At 38.2% G+C, this 21,735-nt stretch overlaps 1 protein-coding gene across 7 annotated transcripts; it reads right to left on the bottom strand.

The window, feature by feature from the left end:
- Window positions 1-82: 82 nt before the first annotated feature.
- nek10 (NIMA-related kinase 10) lies at window positions 83-21,683 on the bottom strand. 7 transcript variants are annotated; one of them, XM_005455109.3, is made up of 36 exons: window positions 21,643-21,683; window positions 18,872-18,968; window positions 18,702-18,762; window positions 18,435-18,565; window positions 16,193-16,288; window positions 16,023-16,107; window positions 15,867-15,908; window positions 15,694-15,772; window positions 15,534-15,601; window positions 14,021-14,100; window positions 13,861-13,947; window positions 13,429-13,653; window positions 12,909-13,048; window positions 11,847-11,908; window positions 11,596-11,667; window positions 11,446-11,510; window positions 11,175-11,277; window positions 10,904-11,032; window positions 10,654-10,791; window positions 10,516-10,561; window positions 10,090-10,211; window positions 9,307-9,409; window positions 9,154-9,229; window positions 8,574-8,703; window positions 8,407-8,477; window positions 7,817-8,024; window positions 7,576-7,666; window positions 7,422-7,496; window positions 7,053-7,110; window positions 6,887-6,924; window positions 6,666-6,766; window positions 6,354-6,464; window positions 2,565-2,670; window positions 2,379-2,422; window positions 1,916-1,971; window positions 83-963 (listed from the first exon to the last, which is right to left on the bottom strand). In XM_005455109.3, the coding sequence occupies exons 2-36, from the start codon at window positions 18,934-18,936 to the stop codon at window positions 927-929; spliced, it is 3,201 nt and encodes a 1,066-aa protein (XP_005455166.1). In that variant the 5' UTR covers window positions 18,937-18,968; window positions 21,643-21,683; the 3' UTR covers window positions 83-926. The 7 variants fall into 7 exon arrangements, 6 of the variants coding, with proteins under 6 accessions (XP_005455166.1, XP_005455165.1, XP_025767311.1 ...); XM_005455108.4 differs by lacking the exon at window positions 21,643-21,683 and adding an exon at window positions 19,088-19,878; XM_025911526.1 differs by lacking the exons at window positions 15,694-15,772; window positions 21,643-21,683 and adding an exon at window positions 19,088-19,879 and having other exon boundaries at window positions 15,534-15,621; window positions 15,868-15,908.
- Between the last annotated feature and the right edge of the window lie 52 nt (window positions 21,684-21,735).

The raw sequence follows: 21,735 nt of genomic DNA, 5'->3' as shown, positions 1-21,735 counted from the left end.
TCAATATCAAACCTTCACATTTTATGCACTAAATATCGGTCAATTTTAATTCATCTTCAACATGAATAGCCCTCACAGCACATCAAAAGAATACACAATATTTATAGTAATATTAAAACATTACAGGCAGACATTTGCTGAATTAAATAATGTTTATTAATACAAACATTTTAATATAGTTTTATACAGATAACAGTGAGTCAAAGTGCAAAAGAAAGCTTTTCTTCAGCTGTCAGTCATATTTTAGATCTTCTTCATAGTGAAAATGCTGATTGAGTGCATTTTATTACAGTGCAAAACATTTGACCTGTTTTTCTTCATTTCAAATCCAGACAGAAATTGTGATATGTTGAATTAAGGTCAATGTGCGGCATCTTATCAGTTCTTAGAAAGCAAACAAGGTCACTGTGGCTTGCAGCCACTTGAAAAACACATGTTGTGACATGCAGTGTCAGGGCCCGAGAGTATAAAGTGATTCAAAAAAAACATTTTAAACAAGTTTTAAATTTTGATCATGAACTGAGAACAGAATAACAGTAAGTCTCAAAGTTAATTACATACGTATCTATCTATAGATATGTATATATATTTATATATATACATTAATATATCGTTGGAGATTCATACAGTCACATCACATTTATGGGAAAAAGAGAAAACAAAAATGCCAGAGAACAAAAGAGGAGGTTACAACATGACTATGAGCACTGTGGTAAAATATCACTGTAATCATGTTTATGTGCAAACAAATTAATGCATGTATTTACCACTTTTATATTCTTTTATGTTAAATGAGAATATGTTTTGTAATGAGGGTTGGGATAAATGTCCATTAGATTTCAAGCAGTGGTGAAGTATCACTGTGAACTCATTCTTCTCCAAATAAATTTAAAGTTTGAGTTTTTAGGGATGAGTGACGATAACTGTTACTTCTTTTCTTGGTCATTTCTTTTCTTTTTGAGCCTAAAAGAGAAAGAAAAAGAAAAAAAGAAAAATGAAAGAAATCTTTATTTTCTTTTTTCATTTTCATTAAGGAAACATTTTTGTGTGCGTATTAAAACTCAAATAACTGTCCCGCTAACCTCAGTTTGGAATAACAAAAGGAAAAGAGACTAACATACGGTAAAGGTTTCAAATAATGGCCCCATCATATAAATAAGTAATCTCTGAACCAAAAGCTCAGGCTTCAGATTGCCTTAAACACTCAGTTTGAAACAGTTTTTTTTCTACTCCTTTCTACTTTTCTGCGTCTGATGTAAAATAGACTGGATATCCCTAATATCCATACACAGTATCCATAATCACATACTGTGTATGCTACCGTTGTATATAGTGTATTATCTTACTTATTTTATATTTGTTTGTATTTTATTTGTATTTTCCTTCTGATATCTGTGCCTGAGCTGAGGTAACACAGTCTTATCTTATCTTATTATCTTATCTTAATATGGTCATCTCAGTCATGCAGCTGCAGTTGTAAATACAGAAGCCCCACCCACCTGCTGTTCCAACTTTTTGCTTGAGAGGGGCAACCAATCAAAAGAAAACTTGTTTAAAGGAGGCTATGTTAAAATAGCTAGTTTCAGACGGTGGATAAACTGAGGGACTGCACCAAGGCCCAACATAAGACAAACAAAGAGTTATTTTTTTTAACTGTAAATCATGCAATTCTACTGTGGTATGATGCAAATATAAAAATAAAGAGTTGAAAATCAGCATAATAGTTCATTTACATTCTGTAACCACAGAAACAAAGCAATTACTGCTATTAAAATGAAATCCATTACAGGTTTATGGGCGCTGAACAAGACAAGTCATGATAATAATGAACTGTCTTGAACTAGTTTTTAGAGAAGCACAAGCGCTAGATTTTGTGAGTCTAATGTTTCAGTTAAATACATCATTTCCAGTTTACCTGCTGTTTGTTGGTTCATAGTAGCTGTTCTCATTCAGGAGTTCCTCAATGATCCCCTGAAAACATTTGAACAGAACATCATGTCAGAGGCCGCAGACAGAAGTTCAGTATCATGATGAAGTTGAAATTAAAGCACTGTTCCAAACTGAGACCCATCTGTAGGAGAGTCAACACCTGCAGTTGTTAAAGTAATACAGATCCATAAAATTGAATTTTAATGAAATATTAGTTGGCACTATGCCATCAGCAAATTATTTATTCTCTGAATAAATTTGTTGTTCACCAACCAGCCTACAGTGACACTATGCCTCTGCAGGAGGACCTAAATGACATTTATACAAACAATAGTTTGATAGTTTTTCATGGCAGTTTTACAGAGACTTATATGCCAAATATACCTTTTGATTTTAGCTAGCTAAAAATTGTTCCTATTAGAAAGATTCCTGAGTTTCTCAACACCAACCTGCATCTGGTGATATGTAACTCCGTCTCTGAGATTCACATCAACTGTCAACACAAAGAAGAGACAAAGTTGGGTTTTTTGGGGTTTTTTTACATCAGAATTAATTTGCAATTCTACTTCTGCATATGATGCTCTGCTTGTCTTTTACTGGAAATTTATGGTGAAGTTGGGCAGTGATGGCACTACCTGTGCTGTCAGTGGTATGGATGTCTCCCGTGAAGTGGTGGATCAGAGGCCACCAATCTGAACTGATTAAACCAAATGCCAACAGCTCTGGAGACGCCTGGAGGAGCTGAGAGCCAAGAAGAGGAGAGACAAACACCGTTAAGTTCTACCTGATTTTATGAAGTGATTCTAACAAGACATTTGTAAGGTACACCAGCACAGAGCACAGGCATTCCATGTAAAAGACTTCCTGTAAAATGACTACTGGAACAAAGTAGACTCAACTGTATGCAATAAAAAAAGATTTTTAAGAAAGATTTTATTTTGATTGTGCAGAGAGCTCCTCAGTTTCTGACTCTTGAGTTATTTTGCACAGTGATTTCAGTGATTTCACAAAGCTTTTAAGGTTGGTGTTAATGTCCTCTTTTATGAGATATGTTTAAACGTCTCTGAAATTAGTTCAAAAAAATGTCCAGTCCAAAAAATGTCTCACATCAGCAGATCATTAAAGAAAGAAGCTTTACAGTAGAAGTTGTGCCAAGCTAGTAAAATGTTCTGTACTCAGGCTATGCTTTAATCTTCTTTGTAATTAGAGGGAGAGATGCTTATTATTTAATATTATCTATGAATGAACTGAGAGCAGATTTATCATGAGACATTGTTTATCAGGTAACCTAGCCATTGCTGGTCTCATGTTTTTATTTTTCATTAATCATGGCAGCAGAGGAGACAGACAGGTGAGCTCTGATCTCATAATGAAAATATTTTGCATTCAGTTCAGGAGCTGAATAAAAATTCATGCAGGAACATGTTTTTGATGGTAGACTTAAACATCACTCTGTTATTAAACTCCTTCTCTGTGGTTTATGATATCATGAAAGTGAAAGGACGGAGCTACAGGACCTCAGGTGTGGCTTTAAAATAGCTGACACCAGCTTCTATGGTGGGTATATTAAATATGTTCTGGCGACCTAGCACACATGGAATGAAGTCATAAACTGCATCTATCGAGGAGCACGGGGTGCATTGCAGAGCGAAACAATGCTGGCTTTGTGTGATGTTCTGATTTTGATTTTTTTACATCAAGATGGTGAAACTGCAAAATGAAAGCATTCCTTCACAGAGCTGTGTTTAAGAAGCTTTTACTGCTGTAGTTACAGTAAATGTAGCCCAGACGTGTTCTGTTGTATCTGTTGTAATCTTCTTGTTTGATATGCCTTATGCTCCCGAGTATTTTCCTTTCTCACATTTTTCGCCTGTTCTTCGTGAGTTGCCTCCAATGTTTCTACATCCTTTCGGTTTTATTGTCTTTACAGTGCTTTAAAGAAGTAGTTCCCTCGTCTCTGAATTCATTAATTCATGATTCATAAAATCAAGAAATTAATCAAGAATGACTTAAATAGAACCTGACAACGATCTCAAAAAATAGCACATCATGCCACAATCTAAATTAACTCAAGAACAGATGAGAAACACAGTTGTTGACATCTATTAGTCTAAAGAGGCTCACAAAGCTACTTAAAGGCTTTGGGACTCGAGTAAACCACAGTGTAAACTATTATCACCAAATGGAGAAAACTAGTGAACTTTCCCGGCCAGCCTACAAAAATTACTCCAACAGTGTATCGATGTCTCAACCAGGAGGTCACAGAAGCACCCAGAACAACATCTAAAGAGATGCAGGCCTCATTGGCCTCAGTGAAGGTCAGAATTCATGATTCAACAATAACAAACAGACTAGACAAAAATGACATCCATGGAGAGTCCAAGGAGTAAAACCCCGGTCACTAGAAATAACTCAAAGGCTTGTCTAACATTTTCCAAAAATCATATTGATGATTTTGGGAAACTTTTTTTTTAACCAAGAAGTCTAACTTCTTGGAAGGTTTGATTCCCAATAAATCGGGTGTAAAACGAACAGCATTTCATTTAAAGGGCAATATACCAGCATCAGAATTATGATGCCTAAATATTCTCCACTGTGTTTTCTTATTAAAACAATTCTACAAAGAAGATTTCTCCACGGCAATATGAAAGACTCACAGTCAGTTATACCAAACTTTTGACTGCAGTTTTTGTTGCCAAGGGTGGCACAAGCAGTTATTAGGCTTAGGGGCCATTTCACTTTCACACAGGGCCAGGTGGGTTTGGATAACCTTTGTTCCCTCAATAAATGGAATCATCATTTACAAACAAAATGTTATATTTACTCAGGCTGTCTTTGTCTAATATTAAAATTTGTTTTATGAGTTAAATCAAGCAGCATAGTGGTACGGAGGTTAGCATTGTTGCCGCACAGCAAGAAGGTTCTGAAAGTTCAATTCCACTCAGTGAATGTGAGTGTAAATGGTTGTCTGTCTCTGTGTGTTAGACTGGCGACCTGTCTGGGGTGTACCCTGCCTCTCGCCCTATGACAGCTGGGATAGGCTCCAGCGACCCTGAAAAGGATAAGCGAATGGGTGGATGGATAGAGTTAAATCATGTAATATGTGTCACACAAGTGTGACAAATACACACATAAATAAATCAGGAAAGGAGCAAAAATATTTTTTTTTAAACTGTATGCAGCACTGTACTTCCTTCCTTTGCTACTTTTCCCCCTCATTGTTATTTTCTCTACTGCGTTCAAATCAAGCTTATTATCCCTCTCCCTAGTTTGTCTGCAGGCTCAGCTCCTGGAAGGTGAACTTCAGGAAGGCGACGCACCAAAAACCTTCTAGTGATTGCTGGAGTTGCTGGCAGATTTCTACATTTACCTGTAGATTTTCATGTTTGTCATATTTGCCTGTAGTTTTTCATACTCACTAACGACTACCCGAGTAGTAGTACCACTGGATTTAGTGTATGGCAAATTGGAAATGGGGAACCTCAACCCACATGTTTCAAAAGTTGAAACATTTCCTTTGAGGGTGAATGTTCTCAACTTCTGTTTTGCATCACACTTTTCAGTTTCACTACAGTTCAGACAGTAGTTAGCCAGTGTTTACAGACAACTCTCTCACTTCCATTCAAACTATTAGCAATAGGCAACCGACCAAAGCAATCACAAGGAGGTTTTTGCCAACCAGTTGGGGAATACAGATTTTTCCCTAGCGACATGCGGTTGCCAGGGGGTTATTGACTGGTCTCTAGGCCTGTGTGACTGGGGCTTTATTCATTTGATCCAACATTGCCACCAAGATTGTCACACGTTCAAAATGACAGCCAAGTTAGCATCACATGCTTTGCGGTCACACGTCTGCAAAACCTCTGTAAATGAAGTTAAGAGGAAACACTTAAACTGTAAGGTAAGGTATTTGACTTCTGGGCTTGGCTAATAACTACAGTTTTATTTTCACAGTTTCACAGTTATGAAAACAAGATATCTGTTACAAAGCCATTATTGTGCCACATTATGTTTCACAATGACTCATTGTTTTGCTATGTGTTATTAATGCAGCATGCCCCTCTCCCTCATAGGGCTGCATTTTGCCTTTTCCCTAAAAACCCAGGCTGTGCATCAGGCTGTGGTCTGCTTACGATGCTTCGCTTTACTTTGAACTAAATTTCAATCTGAAGCCTGCAGTTTTTCTTTAGTCCAATAAATATCTGATGTTTATAAAGTCAGTGAATTGTGCTCATTCACATTCTGATCACAGAAATGTCAAAATGATCATGACTATGATTGCTGAGACAACTGAGCAGTCCTACAATATGAAGGAAGATTACAAAGTACAATCACTGAATACAAATTGTGTCTGACCATATTTCCCAAGTTTTCTGCATTTTAAGTTCAAGTGCAGTTCTGAATTGTGAGTTGACAGTTCAAACCTTGCTGAGCTCCACTTTCAGGTTGTACGGATCGCTGCCAAATTGGAAAAGAGACTTTTTAAATCTTTCAACAAGGCGCCGTTTAATGTTGTGGTGTGGAGCTGGTGGAAGCTGGAAATTAAATAAATGCAGGTTATTACCAACAAATACAAATGTAACCACTGCTGTCAGACAAAATATACGTCATGGGTTGATCTCAAAGTATGAAAAAAAAACAGCAGGACCAAATAGTCTAACTGATAGGGTGTTTCTGTGACTGCATCTATGATTTTTGACTCATGAGATTCATCAAATATTTCTTTATGCCTTTACTTGAGTGATGAAGATAATTTTGTGCAGCTGCACCAGAAGCCTCTGAATGGGATCATCAATCTGGCGAAGCTTCTTCTGTGAGACGCAGATTCCTGCTGACACTGGGGTTAGAGCAAAACCAACAAACTGACTGATGAGTGCTAAAGAAAGCCATGTAGGCTCATTTTAAAAGGTTTCTGTAGTCTGGGAGGTTGAGCGGTGCCATAAGATCAAAAAATTACCTGGCCTTGGTTTCACCTTTACAGCTGCAAAATCCCCACTGAGAAAAACAGCAAATCACAAAAGTGATTCAGTTTGCTTGTGTTTACTACTACTACCACGTACATTAAGCCCAGAGCTTACATAAATCATACAGCTGGAAAAGTGTTCAATGGGTTTTAAACTTACCTGACTAAAATATGATCAGGTGTAGCACAGGCAGCTGACTTTGAGCCTTTGATTAAAGCTAAATAGTAACACAAATGGGGTTTGGGGTATAATTAGTGAGCAAGATCCACAACAACATCCATAAAAATCTAAAGCAGTGAAAAGAAACATGAAAATAATAGTTTATAAATGAAAACAGGCTTAAAAAGTCAGTCAGTTCAAATCCCTAAATTGCATCACAACAACTAACAGTAGTGAGGCATCATCGGGTAAAGTAAACATGCCAGTGAATGTTTGGATGTATAACCAGAGAAAAACACAAAAAAGTCTCTTAGGCGTAAGTAATAAAGCTGTGATCATGTGCATGATCACAGCTTTGACAGCACTAACCGTAGTGTTTTCCTGTAGAGTTGGTGGTAGTGTCTGTGCCTTGGGATGTTTCAAGATCTTCATCAGGGCTGTCACCTAAACACATATGCACAACATGTAAGCATTGTATCTTTATACCGTTCACAGTCTGAGCAGTATAAAGATACCCAGATACCCTGAGTGAGTCTCTGCTCTCTGCTGTGGTTTGAGCTGCAGGCTGTAGAGGAGCATGAAGGTGCATACTCAGTCTTCATCAGGGGTGTTTCCTGCAAAATACGAAGCACCATTTTAAATCTCTGCAGGCTAATAATATCATTATTTATAAGCATTACAGCACAGTACAGATGTTCATGAGTCTGTATTTAACATTTATAAAGTAAAGAGTCTTTTTTTGATTTTCAAAGATCTGAATTCACCTGTGACATGTTTGAGTGAGAGCAGGTCGCCCTAATTTTATCTCTTTCTAGGAAGAACTTCTGTGCCCGTTTCCTGTCTCGCTCTGCTTTTCTTTCCAGTGAATTCTGGGAAGTGTAGAGTCCATCCATCAGCTTCATCATGAGGTCAGAGATCCTGGAACTCACAGCTATAATGTCTGGTCTCAGATCTGGATCTGGACTCAAACACCTAACAGGACATCACATCGCAAAGTAAAGTGCTGAATCAATTAATTAAATAAGTGATCGTTCTATTATTTCTTATTTTATTTCTTATTTTTGTCAACAGTGATAATACATGCAAACACTAATACGTTTAAATAAAATGCAACTGTTGCTGTGCTGGACTTCCTACCAAGGCTAATCCTGAGACCTCATCCTTAGTGATTGCTTTTAAGTTAAACATGCATCAGAAAGAAAATCTAGTGGAAACAATAGAGGAACCAGAAAGCCAAAAATTGAGATGCTGTGTAAAATCTAAATAAAAAGAAAATCCTCAAACACAGATTCCAGAAGCCAATGACTGACTTCACTGCGGCTATGACCATCTTCTGTATACAGTCTATGCTCACCATTTGATCATGTAGATGACTCTCTCTGAGAAAGTACCTTCTTCAATTGGCTCATAATCGGCCTCCACAATCTGCCAGCACAAAATTTGAGTGATCAGTAACTGACAGTAGAAAGCAAATACATGAAGTTAGGCATAAAATGTGACTCTTGTGTGTCTCCATGCTACCTTGCTGGCCAGTGACAGCATGTTACTGCTGTAGAATGGAGGCTGTAAGGTGGCCATCTGGTAGAGGATGCAACCCAAAGCCCAGATGTCAGCTTTCTCTCCATACGGCTCGTTTTTCACTATCTCTGGACTAAAAACACATCACCACACTGAAAAAGTCATGAGGACCATTCATGCAATAAATCTCTGTATGAAGACACAAAAGCTGACCTTAATCACAGAAGATTAGAAGGAACCCACAATTTGACAAGGAAAAAGAAAGTGTATTTGTATGTGAATCTGACAGTATTATAGGAATGTAATCACACAGCAATGGATTCTAAGCTCTAAAACTCAAATTTAGGCCTCCACTTTTTACCTGAAGCCAAATTGAGGCTTATTTCTAATGACAACCATCGTATTTAAAACCTCTAATTGGAGGAGAGTTTATGTGAGCAGATTTTTGTTCCCTCAGCTCGATTAACACAAAACAAGTGTACACAGCCAGGACCATAATCACTTTCCAGCTGTTAAACATGCGTCTTTAATAGGCTGTAATAAAAGTCAAAAACAGCTGAATGTTTGGACTGAACTTCCTCACCAGGAGTAAAGGATGGTGCCCACCACTGATGTGAGCTTGCTGTTCTCCTCCTTTTGCTTAGCTAGGCCAAAGTCAGCTTCAGGTAGAGGAAAGACAAGAGTTAAACTTTTATATGACGAGCTGTTCTGTGGGAAAAACTAAATGCACACTCACTGATGGTGACTTTATCTTTCTCCCCTAGCATGATGTTGTTTGGCGTCAGGTCGCGATGGACTATCCTCTTCTCCTTATGCAGGTACCTCAATGCCAGACACATCTGAAGGAAAATGAAGAAATTATGTTCATTTCATTGTTAGAAGTGCCTTAGGAGAGAGTAAGAGTTGTGGCTCATCCGTGTGTGTCTCTTTTGCCAAGTGAAAATTATTGAAAATAATCAAAAACCAGTTTGGCAGCCAGGGTTTCTGTTCATTTGAGTTTTGAGAGAATATCTGAGTTTGGGTTTTTGTTTTGGTGCTTAAAGTTCAGATTTTTATGCTTTCGGGGGGTTATTTTTCATTTACTCTCTAGTAGTTTGTTGTACTTAAGCTCTAGTTGCTGTTTTTGGCATTTTAGTCCCCTTGGGTGTTTCTTTTCATCCTTCTGTGTTCCCAAGGAGTTAGTTCATCTATGTTGAGATTTTTTTCTTCTTTATTCACATTTTCCCATTTCAGTAATGGTCCTTTATTCACTTCCTGTTTAATCCCATGTCCTCTTCTGTCTTCTCTGGAGTTTTACTTCATCCCTTGTGACTGTGTTGATTGTGCATGGCTGAGTCTAATTTTCATTAACTCTCAGTTTCTAGGTTTCAGTTTAACTGTGTTTTCTAGTAAGTTTGTTCTTAACCACAAAAAGTTAATCTCTGTGGACCCTCTGGAAAGTGTCAAATTAGTCAGGTAGTAGACAATCAGACTTCATGCAGTACTAGCATTTTACAAAGCACTTACTAGCATTTGTTACCTGTATGAATATATTCCAAAGTCTGTCTTCGGTGAACTGCTGCTGTTTTTCCTTCAGAGAGTTAAAATGTTCACCCAGTGATACTCCCTCAATCAGTTCCATCACAATGTACAGCTTGTCACCTAAAATGGACAATATGATAAGTGTGTTTGGCCTTTTGCTGTTTTTTCTTCTTTAAAGGGGACTTATTATATGCTCTTCCTTAATTTCCTTCCTATTGTTGCCGTTATACCTGTGGATGTTCATGTTAAACATGACTACAGTTACAGATAATGAACCCAGTAAGTAAGTAATCCCTGTGAGCCAAAATCTCACAGGGATTATAAATCAGGAAAATATCCTTTAGTAGAGCCTGAGAATAACAATATGGACCTCAAGATAATCAGAATAGACTCTCTTTTCAGTTTCAGAGTTCATTATGCTCACCTTCCAGAAAAGTCCTGTAATATTTAACAATGTTCGGGTGTGTCATCTAGAGATGAATAAGCAACACATTAACTTCCAACATGTAATCATACTAGTCCAAATACAGTTCACTTTTATGATTTGTATTGAGCCAAGTGCCTGTTCTTTGATGATTGTGAGCTCTGAGATGATTTTCTCCACATTACTGTCTCTGGACTTCTTGTCTTTGCCAAACGCAGGGTTGTGTAGATTCACCTCCTTCAACGCCAGGATGTTCTGGCCGCTCTGTTTTTGGACCTGTCATCAAATCAATAAATTTGAAGCAAATTTAAAAAGAAAAGATGCAAAACATCACAACCAACTCCAAATTTGGTAACTCTTGATTATGTTTCCTGTTACTGATGTTTACCTTAAAGACACTTCCAAAGGCCCCGGTGCCCAGATGGTCCAATATAGAGTAGCCACTGATCACTCTGAGAGGAGGTCGGTTCTGGTCCACTGTCTCAAAGCCTTCTCTCAGATTGTCCAGTTCCTCTTTCTGCATTGAAAACACAAAAACTTTGTTTGTTTGTCAGTTTACCTCATTTATTTTACCCCACAGCAGTCAATGTTTTTCCTTTTTTTTCCAACCCCAAAACAGCTGAACAAACAAATAAACCCATTTAAATGCTGTTTCTTACAGTGTAGAGTGAAACTTTGGTTTGCAGGCCCTCATAGGCTGCGAGGTCCCGCACATAATGTCCAACATCAATAAACAGCTCAAAGAGGTCTGTGGGAAAGAGTCTGTAATGTATAAAAGAATCACAAAACGGCAGTGGAAAGCATTAATGAGACTTCTTTCCCTGGCAGTGTTCCAACAGTAGCTCATTTTAAAACAATTTATCCACTTCATGAACTTAATGTTAGACAGTTTCTGTTCTATTTTAAAACTTTTTAATGCTGTTTCATCACCTCTTAAACAGATGTCTATTTCTTTCCACACTAAAGAGAAATCGGAGCGCCCGGAATGCATAGCACTGCCAATACACAAACAGGTATGTTATTTCCTATAATTAGAACATTTAGATTATAATGCAATTTGTTACATATAATAGCGTATACCTGTAAGGAAGTGATTGTTTCTCCAGAGTCACATGGTATAATCAATTTTGCAATTATGTAGATGCCATTTTCCTAAGAAAAGAAGGCCAAATGCAACTGATAAATGCAATAACATATACAAATGATACATGTTTTTATTTTTATTTAATATAGCTCATGCTTTTACATATTTCTCTCTGTTAATGGGATCAAGAGTAAAAGCACTCTCATTTTGATGAATATGTGCTCTTCCACTAAGAACCCTTCTTTACCTGAACAATGTGGTGAGCAGATGTGTCATCTAGACTCAACTCAGTCAGAGCTGTACAGCAGGCTGAAAGGGGGATTAACAGGATAGAATTTAATTTAAGAACTCATATACACAATCACAGAGTCCTAAATAGTCTGGATTACAGGTGTAAATATTTATATGACTCTCTAAAAAACAAAAGGCCAGAAGGAAACACTATGTTTGAAATGTAAATCTTAAGCTTTCCCTATTGATACGTCTCGGGGCATGCATGTTTGGAGTGAGCAAGAATGAGTTCTGCTTTATGTTAGAGTCATCAGATGTTTGAAAACAGGAAATTTACAACCACTTCCTGTGCAATTACAGACAGGGTTAGTCAACTCTCTGCAGTCGTCATTGTCTCACGTCAGGAAAAAACTGTTTACATTCTCAGTTACTGATAAGCCTGGGGTAGCATTTTCTTTTTGTGCAGTCGGGACAAGAAAATGCTTTATCATAAACTCTCAGAGACAGAGGTGGAGTAAATGTCCCCTTCTGTCCCTACGCACACCTAGGGACAGGGATTATTGGAACGTATCGTAACTATATGTAAATTCCTAACCATCACAAAGGTACAAATATGTTCCCAAGCAGTAAAACTTTCATATTTCCATCGTTTCTTCTAGATTTTAAGATGTAGTATTAGTAGATAACCTATGTTAAGCCTAATGCAAAAAGAAATTAGGTAACATATTACTCCTAAGTTTTCACCGCAGGCATGTTCTTGGGTTGAACTTTCCCACAGCTTTTGCTCTCCATGTGACTGATTTTATAAGAAAAGTCTTTCACTTATAAAACCTGTTTTTCTCCAGGTGCTCCAGTTTCCACTAATGAGTACTTTATAACTTTATAAATGAATATCATTAAAAATATATAATACAAATAGTCCCTGGAGAGTATTCACACAGAAAAGCCCTGTCCAGATGGTGGATTCAAACCCAGAACTTTCTTACTGTGATGCTATGGTACTAACCACTGCTCCACCATGCCACCGAGCAACACAATACTCTATATGAATTGTGTGATATGCAGCGTATACCCTGACCTGACTGGAGTGCGATCATGTTGTCCACCACCTCCTGAGGGCTGAGCTCCTCCCTCATGTGCTCTCTCTGGATGCGACCGGCTGCGTTGGCACTGGAGAGCGCCTCAATGGACGAGCGGTCGGAGATGTACTGCCTATCACTGTGTGAATCATTTCGTACCTTATTTTTTGGCCTGTGACTGTTTTAAGCCTCAGAACAAGCTGTTTGATGCTGTTCAGTCAGCTAAAGTCACAACCGCCATCATTAGCTATGAAATGTTGGAGGAGTTTATGTTGCAGACAAACGGAAAGCATTTGTTTCTAACCAGCAAAAATGTGAGTTACAAAGGATAGAAAAATATATGAGGCAGTAATAAACTCCATACAGATTCATCATCAATATTTGCTGATCTGTATCTTCAAAGACATGAATCACACTTCAAACCAGTGAAAACAACTAACAGACGATAAATGTTCAAACTGAGAGCTAACTGTTGTAATCTAAACTTTAAATACACTTTGCTCGCTCATTTTCACAAACCTGTCAAGCAGCCGGAGGAGCTGCTGCACGCCACCCCAGCTTCTGATCTCCACCCTGATGTCGGGGTCCTCGCAGAGCTGGACCAGCACCCAGGTGACACTCCATAGCAGCTTCAGGTGCTGGCCATGCAACAGGCTCAGCAGTACCGGCAGACCGTCCAGCTCCCTCACCTGAGCCCTGATGATCTGAACCGGGCACAGCAGCCTCAGCAGCTCTGCACTCATTCTGGACGAAGTTTAACCCCAATATTATTTATGTTATGTGAATATAACTTGATACTTGTAGAGATAATATACACTTTATTACTCTTTACAGCTTTATTTTATGTGTCTGTCTATGTTTCCGTCCAGATTTTATGACTGTATATCAGCACTAATGGGTGAAAAAACCTTTTCCATAAATTACAATAACAACTTAGTAGGGGTTTCTTACCTCTTTGACAGGAGGTCGTATTCCTGAAGTATTACAAGGAGGCTCTCCACTATCAGTAGCTTCCCAATCTCCTCTTTAAATTTTATGCTACAGAGAAGAAAATCTTGTAACAGATGAAATCGTCCTTGTATATAAAGTCTTCAGTGCAACATTTACTTACCTCTCAGCCAAAGTGGTGAGTGCTAGCAGGGCTCCCAGTAGCACACTGCTATCGGTTGTGGAGAGGAGCTTTGCCATAGTCTACCACAGTCAGAGTTGGTATTCGTTTACACAAGGAAATAGAAATGAAGTGATGGCAAAGTGTCATCAATCCTCATTAGTACTTTCCCAAATATCAAAGCATTGGGCAAAAAAATTAAGAAAAACTACACTGGCCAATCTACGCTTCTTCCCTCACCTACAGCCCTGATCTGTGGGTAGTGACTAAAAAGCATTAGATCACAGATACAAGCAATGGGCTTCCTGTGAAGGATGTCTGGACTCAGCACTAGAGATATATTTAAGAGCTCAGCCATTCAGGAGGGACTCAGAATACAGCCTCTACTCCTCCTCATTGAAATGAGGTGGTTGAGGTGAGGTGGTTCGGGTATCTGACCAGGTTGCCTCCTGGACGCCTCTTAGGTGAGGTCTTTTCTGCATGTCTAACTGGGAGGAAAATCTGGGGTACACCCAGGATATACTGGAGAGATCGTGCTGCTTGGCAGGCTAGGGAATGCTTGTTGTGCACTCAGAAGAGCTGGACGAGGTGTCAGAAGAGACTACTGCACCCCACAACCTACTCAGATAAGGGGCAGGAAAACACTGGATGGATGGAAATACAAAACCTTACTCTTTAAGTATTTGAATAATGGCCAGGACAAAGCCCTGGAATGCAAAGTTTAAGTAGGAAAAAGGAAATATTAAAGGAAGCAGAATTTTTGCCTCAGTATAGTTCTTGATGGGATAACCAGTTTTGAACCCAAAACTATGGTGTGAAGGTGTTCTCTGAAAAACCGAAGAATGAATTTAATCTGAATAAAAAAACCTTCTTTGAGTTTTCTAAGTTTGCTTTGCAAAACAAAACATGATGGGAAAATTCTGCTATTAACTGTGAAAACATTACTCTGAGCCAAGGTCCTATGAACAGATGAATGTTATGATGGACAATGTTTTTTAAATAATGTTATCAAATTTAAAGCAAAAAGGAAGTAGTAACAGTAAAATCAATAGTAAAATAATTATAATTGTGAAATTATTGTCAGCAGGAAAAAAAACTGAACTCATTATTGTCACTGTTAGCGTATTTTTCCATTGTTTAAACACAAATCATTTCCTGTTATGTTACAGAGTTAAACTCATCTAGAAGCACCTATTAGCTTGAAATGCCTCAAGGCACTCACTTTGACATCACTTTCAAACCATTATCTAAATTAACTTTAATTACAATGATCTCTGGGGTATAAAGACTGTGTGCATAGAAAATGCTAGTCTAATTTTTTTTAAATGCTTTAAAAATGAATTGATTTCCCTCTAAATAATGTTTTAAAAAGATTTTATACCACTGCCTGCAGATTTTCATCCAGAATTCTTTGAGTGTCTTATGCTGACTCTCTCTGGTTTAAGCCAGACATGCCAAAACAGTGACAACAAACAGCACACAGTCACAGATAACCTCGTCAGAACTTATCACTTACCCTGTGAGCGCCACTCTCAATGACCCAGACTCTTTGATGCTGAGTGGCAGACAGTTTCTGAAAGATGTCTAGAAGACAATCAGTTAATCTGCCATTGATAAGGACAAATAAAACTTATATTATCAATGTTTCTCTGTGAGACTGCTTTCAGATTACTCACAGGTCATTGTGACCAGCTTCTGCGTGGCAAACGCCTGCTCCCCACACGACATACACAGAGCAGTGACAGACTCCATATACTGAGAGACAAAGGAGAGAAGGGTTCAGGGTGGCATCATCTCACTGTGGTCAAAAGAAGCTGATTTTTTCTTCTTTTTTACATTAGGCATTTACCCTGGCAAGTAAACTGATGCCTTGGAGCTCATGAAGGATTTTCTAAATCAAAGCAAATAAAAGAAGCATTTGTTGTTTTTATTTTGCAGAAATGTTTTTTCATTAAATTAAAAACATAAAAAAATAAAGTTGTTTTTTTTTTTTTTTAACTTAGACCTGATAGTGGGGATCTCTGATCAATAATCGCAGGCAGATGAGAACTCTAAGGACTGACTCAGGAGGTGCATGCTCAATCCATTCACTGTTGAAAGAGTAAATATTATCACAGAAGTTATCCGTCTCTATAACAGCAGAAGAAATGTTTAAGTACTTCAAACATATTTCACCTGCACAGTCGGTTCTTGATCAAAGACACAAGGATGCCAGAGAACAGTTCATGCAACGGGTGGCTGCTGAAGCATCTTTGGTCTCTGTATGTTATGCTGGTAAATGACAGGAAAATGATGTACAATTAACTTTAAAGAACTACATATTGCATTTAATCCCTTAAAGAAATACGCTTGCTCATTTATTATGTAAACTTCAGCTAACTGAAGACCTTTGGCTTTAGGTTGTTGAATCAAAAAACAAAAAACAAATTTGATGGTAATTAATTTATATTTCTCAAAGTGTGGTGCTTCAGAAAGGAAAGGTTGTTAGATAGTTTGATAGCAACAGTATTTAAACTGAATGCAATGCTACAGGAAGGGTAGCTGACAACATGGGAGATATGGGAGATAAAAGGCTAAACAGTAGCTATAAAATGCAATTATTTAGCTGGAACTTGCCTGGAGAAATCAATCTCCAGTCAAGTTTATTACCCAATGAACCAGACTTAACATAAACAAGAAATCACATAGAAAAAGCAGAAAGAGAGAACATACACTGCTCAAAAATCAAGGGAACATTTGAAAACACATCAGATCTCAATGGAAAAAAAATTTGCTGGATATCTATACAGATAAGGACTTGGTCCTGTGTTAAGAATGAAAGGATGCAACCATCTTTAATGGGAATTAAAATTATTAACCTCCAGACGGCTGAATTCAAAGATACTCTGAAAATTAAAGTGGAAAAAAATAGTATGGCCAATTAGTCTATTTTGACAAAATTTCATTGTAGGACTTAAAATGGTGCTTAGTAGCACCCACATGTCTGTATGCATGAACAAGAACACTGGAGCATGCTTCTAATGAGATGATGAATTGTGTCCTGGAGGATCTCCTGCTACATCTATACCAGGGTGTCACCAAGCTCCTGGACAGTCTGAGGAACAACCTGGTGGTGTTGGATGAACATAATATCCCAAAGATGTTCCTTTGGATTTAGACCAGCCAAGTGTCAATGGTATCAATTCCTTTATCTGCCATTACCCACTGCACCAGTGAAGGGTCTAAAAATTAGTCCAAGGGTTTCATCCTAATACCTAATGGTAGTCAGAGTGATGTTGCCTAGCTTGTAGAGGTCTGTGTGTCCCTCCATAGATATGCCTCCCTGGACTATCACTGACCCACCACCAAACAGGTCATGCTGAATGATGTTACAGGGAACATAATTCGCTCCACAACCTTTTCCTGTTTGTCAAATGTGCTCAGGGTAAACCTGCTGTGATCTGTAGTACACCAGTCATGGACCTGCCAATTCTGGTATTCTATGGTAAATACCAGTTGGGCTCCACAGTACTGGGAGTGAACACAGGGTCCACTAAAGGACATCGGGCCCTCAGGCCACCCACATTAAATCTGTTTCTGATTCTTTGGTCAGAGACTTTAACATCAGTTTCCTGCTGAAAGTATTTTGTAGCTCTGACAGTGTTCATCTTGTTTCTCCTTGCACAAACGAGCAGACAGCAGTCCTGCTGATGGGTAAGGACCTTCTCTGGCCCTGTCCAGCTCTTCTAAAGTAACTGCACATGAGATTGTACTGGTGGACAAAGCACACCTTCTGGCAATGGCATGTAGTGGGGATCTCTGATCGATAATCCTGAAGGAGTTGGAACACCTGTGCAGCCTCTGTAGGGTTCAGGTATCGCCTCATGCTACCAGTAGTGACACTAGCCAAATGCAAACTAGTGAAAAAAACAGCAAGAAAAGATGAGGAGGGAAAAAATGTCAGCGGGATCCACCTGTGAAACCATTACTATTTTGGGATTGTCTCACTGTTACTCCTCTAGGACAGCGGTTGTTAATTTCATTTACAAAGCAGCACCAAAGCAGCTGAAACTGATTAACAACCCCCTCTGCCATTTTAACTGACCAGATCAGATCAATATCCCAGAAGTTTAGCTGACTAAATGCTATACTTTGATCATTTTTTGAGCAGTGTAGATCACTGTCTTACAGAAAAACAGCTCTACCAGTATATCCACAGCTGAGATTAGTAGCACATGTTACTGAATCTTAGATAAAGTCAACCTACGATTCTTTCATTTTCAGAGTCAACATGATAAAGGTAAACTGGGTCTCTAATGTATTAATTTTATGCATCTTACTTGTATTAGTATTAGAAAAGACTTGGAGTCATAACTGTGTGCTTTGAGATTTTAGTTAATATTATTTCAGAGATTATCCGGTGCTTAGGAAATGTAACCTGAATTTGTCCAGTTCTGAGGCTTCATTGCTGATGTCACTCTCACGCCTGTGTCTACTTGTGTTTTTTTGAGGAGGGATGGATCTGCTGCCTCCACTGCTGCATCCTTTACTGTGACTCAACACTGCCACCTGCAAACACAAGGAGTCTCACAGCACAATAATACACACAGATAGGTAGCAATGTGAGCTGGTTTGTGGGGTCTGTTATTAAAATGTCTAGACATTCAGCCTTGGCATGGTGTCATTTGTTGTTGTTGCTGTCCACCTCTTGTCTGGGACTGTTTTTGGCAAGCAGGGACTGGAGCCTCCTTAGATCACGAGATGCCCTAGAAAACATGCTTATCAGATGATTTGTTTTTTTCATATCACTGAGATGAATTCTGAACTGGGTCAAGAACAATTAAATAACTGTAAGGAGAAGATAACCCAGCATACTTGCTGTGTGTTCCAATGGATTTCGGGGTCAGTTTTTCTTCTTGTCTCATTTTTTTAACAGACATTTTCAGCGTTCCCCACTGCTTCCAGTAGGAACCTGCGAAGCGAACTTTACTCAGACATAAGAAACTCAATGGCAACAGGGCTAGCTCACACTGGCCAAAAACGACAGGTCTGCTGATAGCAGGCGAACAAAAAAAGTTTATAGTCGCTTACCTTTCCCCCAGCAACAGAAAGCTGATTTGGCCTATAGAAATTTGGCCTCATTAAATATCCTGAGTTAGTTTTATTCAAGCAGCAGCAGACGAAACTATACGAGCAAATAGCATTAGTCTATGTTGCTATGGTTACAACCGACGCGCTTCCAGTTCACTTGCCGTATTTTGTGCAACGCTGTCGGAATACTTGGCACACGTATATAGTATATAAATAATTTATATTTTAAAGGAAATTTAAATAACTTAAAATCCTTCTCATCACTTCTCAACACAGTCCAGAAAAAACGAATAAATGAATAGATATTATAAGACCCAGAATTTCCTTATGTTTCCTAGCAATGGGAATTCTGTCATATAAGCTAAACATTAAATTAAACATTTAAAAAAAGAAATAATGGTAATAGTGGTATACAGGTCAATATAAAAATGCAGTATGACAAAATAAACTGTAACTCTTTTAAACAGTAATGTTTGAAAGAGTTACTTTTAAATTAAAAAGTGGACTTTGCACGTTTCTCTCCAGGTACTCCTCCCATAGTATAAAAACATACATGGAGTTAAAAATACTGGTGACTCTAAACTGATCTTAGGTGTGAATGTGAGCATGAATGGTTCTCTGTTTTTCTGTGTAAACCCTGTGACACCCTGGAAACCTGTCCAGAGTGTACTCTGTGACAGCCATAACAAAGTGAAATATCTCAAACTCAACAAAGTGACATAAAACAGAATTTAAATGTATTAAATAACACAGCAAACCTCCACGCACACAAAATGTTCAAAGTTGTGACAGTACAGGTTTGAAGTAAAATATTAACATGACAGAAGAGATGATTAACTGCTAGACAGATGTGTTGCATTGCTACGAGTTATTGCATAAGGTATGAATGATTTCCTGTATTTGTCTTTGTGGCAACGTTCTCAGATTGCAGGCCTATTTATGGTTCCTATAGTTTCCAGAAGTACAACTGGAGGTAGAGCTTTTACCCACCAGGGCTCCTCTTGTGGAGACTCAAATCTGGCTTAGGCCAGGGGTCACTACCCCCATGAGAGGGAATTTTTCATTGCTGGTCCTACAATTCCACACAATAGAACCATACTGACTCAATTGTTGCACTGCTAAGACCTTTTAAGATTTCACCATTTACAAGGGTGACATTGTGAGACACTGTCATTACTGTGGTATAAAGATCAAATATGCAATTTTATTTGAATGTGGTTTTCCCCACTTCTGTAAGTATAAATGGAAGCTTTTTATGGTCTTTTTGTGTCCCTCCTTTATTTCAATACATGATAAAACTGTTAGCTGTTATTTAGGCTGTGGTTCTATCTGATAGTCATCTTTGAGGTTCAGTAAGACGCCGTCCAACAACACATCTCAACACCGGAGTGAGGATACCTAAGTCTATCTAGCAGCAAGTCTAGTAACTCTGGAGTCACTTTGAATGCCTCAAAGGACTTATTTGGGCAGTTGTGAAGCATTATCTAAATGAACTATAATTTCAGTGTTCACCAGGACATACTAATTACTTAAATAGAATCACTGGTTAAATCTGATAAAGAGCTTTTGAAAAGTTTGCAGACTTTGAAATAAATAAGGCCTTAAAAAACGTAAATTTTGTACTTATACCACCATCTTTGCTGCTGCAGAAGAGAGAATACATTCCAGTTCAAGATTCTTTAAGTGCTGTGTTTCTCTTATAATTTCCACAATCCCCAAAGACCAGTATTCAAATGCATTTGCACCATATTGCTGTATTATGTCTGTGACAGTAGCAAGTCCTTCAGTAGTTCACTCAACAAATAGGAATTATGAGTAAATACAGTTGCTGAATATTTTGCGCGTAAAAGTTGTTCATTGTGTTCTTACTCAGCAGATGCACAGTCTACCCTCTGGCTGCAGAAGGGGGATGGTGGAAGATGCCAATAGTATAAACAAGATGAACCACTGCCTTTTGATTTTAGGTATGTTGTTGCAAAGTTTGCAAGGTAATCTTAAGATGTTTGTTTGTGCTCGTTTTCAATCATCCTATTAACTCTGTGCAGCACATCAGCCCCATATTGTGACTATAAGCTACTGCGTCCCTATCAAATTTAAATAAATAAATAAAATTGAGTGGTTGATAAATTAAAATAGGCTAGACGTATCAACACATGCACAGTTAAGCGCAGCAATTTAGTCAAGCATGCTGATCTCAGAAAGACAAAAAGTAAAAGTATTATGTATGCCTAGCAGTGATGCTAGTTTTTTAAAGGTGAGAATAATATATGGAAACCAACACAAAATGACAGAATTTCCCCAGTATATGTTTCCTTGACACAATCAAGAACCTTTCCGCCATTAAACGGGGCAGAAAATATGTTAACTGCCGCATAAAAAACACACGAAAATGCAGGAAATGAAGTGCGCAAAAATTCATGGGGGAGGATCTCCAGCCACCAATCGTAATGTATACTTTCCATTTCTCAAGTAAAACCTATGACCACGACTTTGTAACTAAACTGAGAGGGATGGGGAACTGATTTTACGTGCTTAAAAAGAAAATTGTGACTAACCAAAGAAAGAAAGAACGAGTTTCGTTTTCCTTTAACGGCTGTGGTTTCTTCTCGCGAGACCACACCAGCACTCAAAGAAAACGAATTGTCATC

The sequence above is a fragment of the Oreochromis niloticus genome, linkage group LG11, assembly GCF_001858045.2.
Source record: "Oreochromis niloticus isolate F11D_XX linkage group LG11, O_niloticus_UMD_NMBU, whole genome shotgun sequence".
NCBI lineage: Eukaryota > Metazoa > Chordata > Actinopteri > Cichliformes > Cichlidae > Oreochromis > Oreochromis niloticus.
Note: the sequence above shows the minus strand (reverse complement) of the source record. Positions and strands in the feature narration are given on the sequence as shown.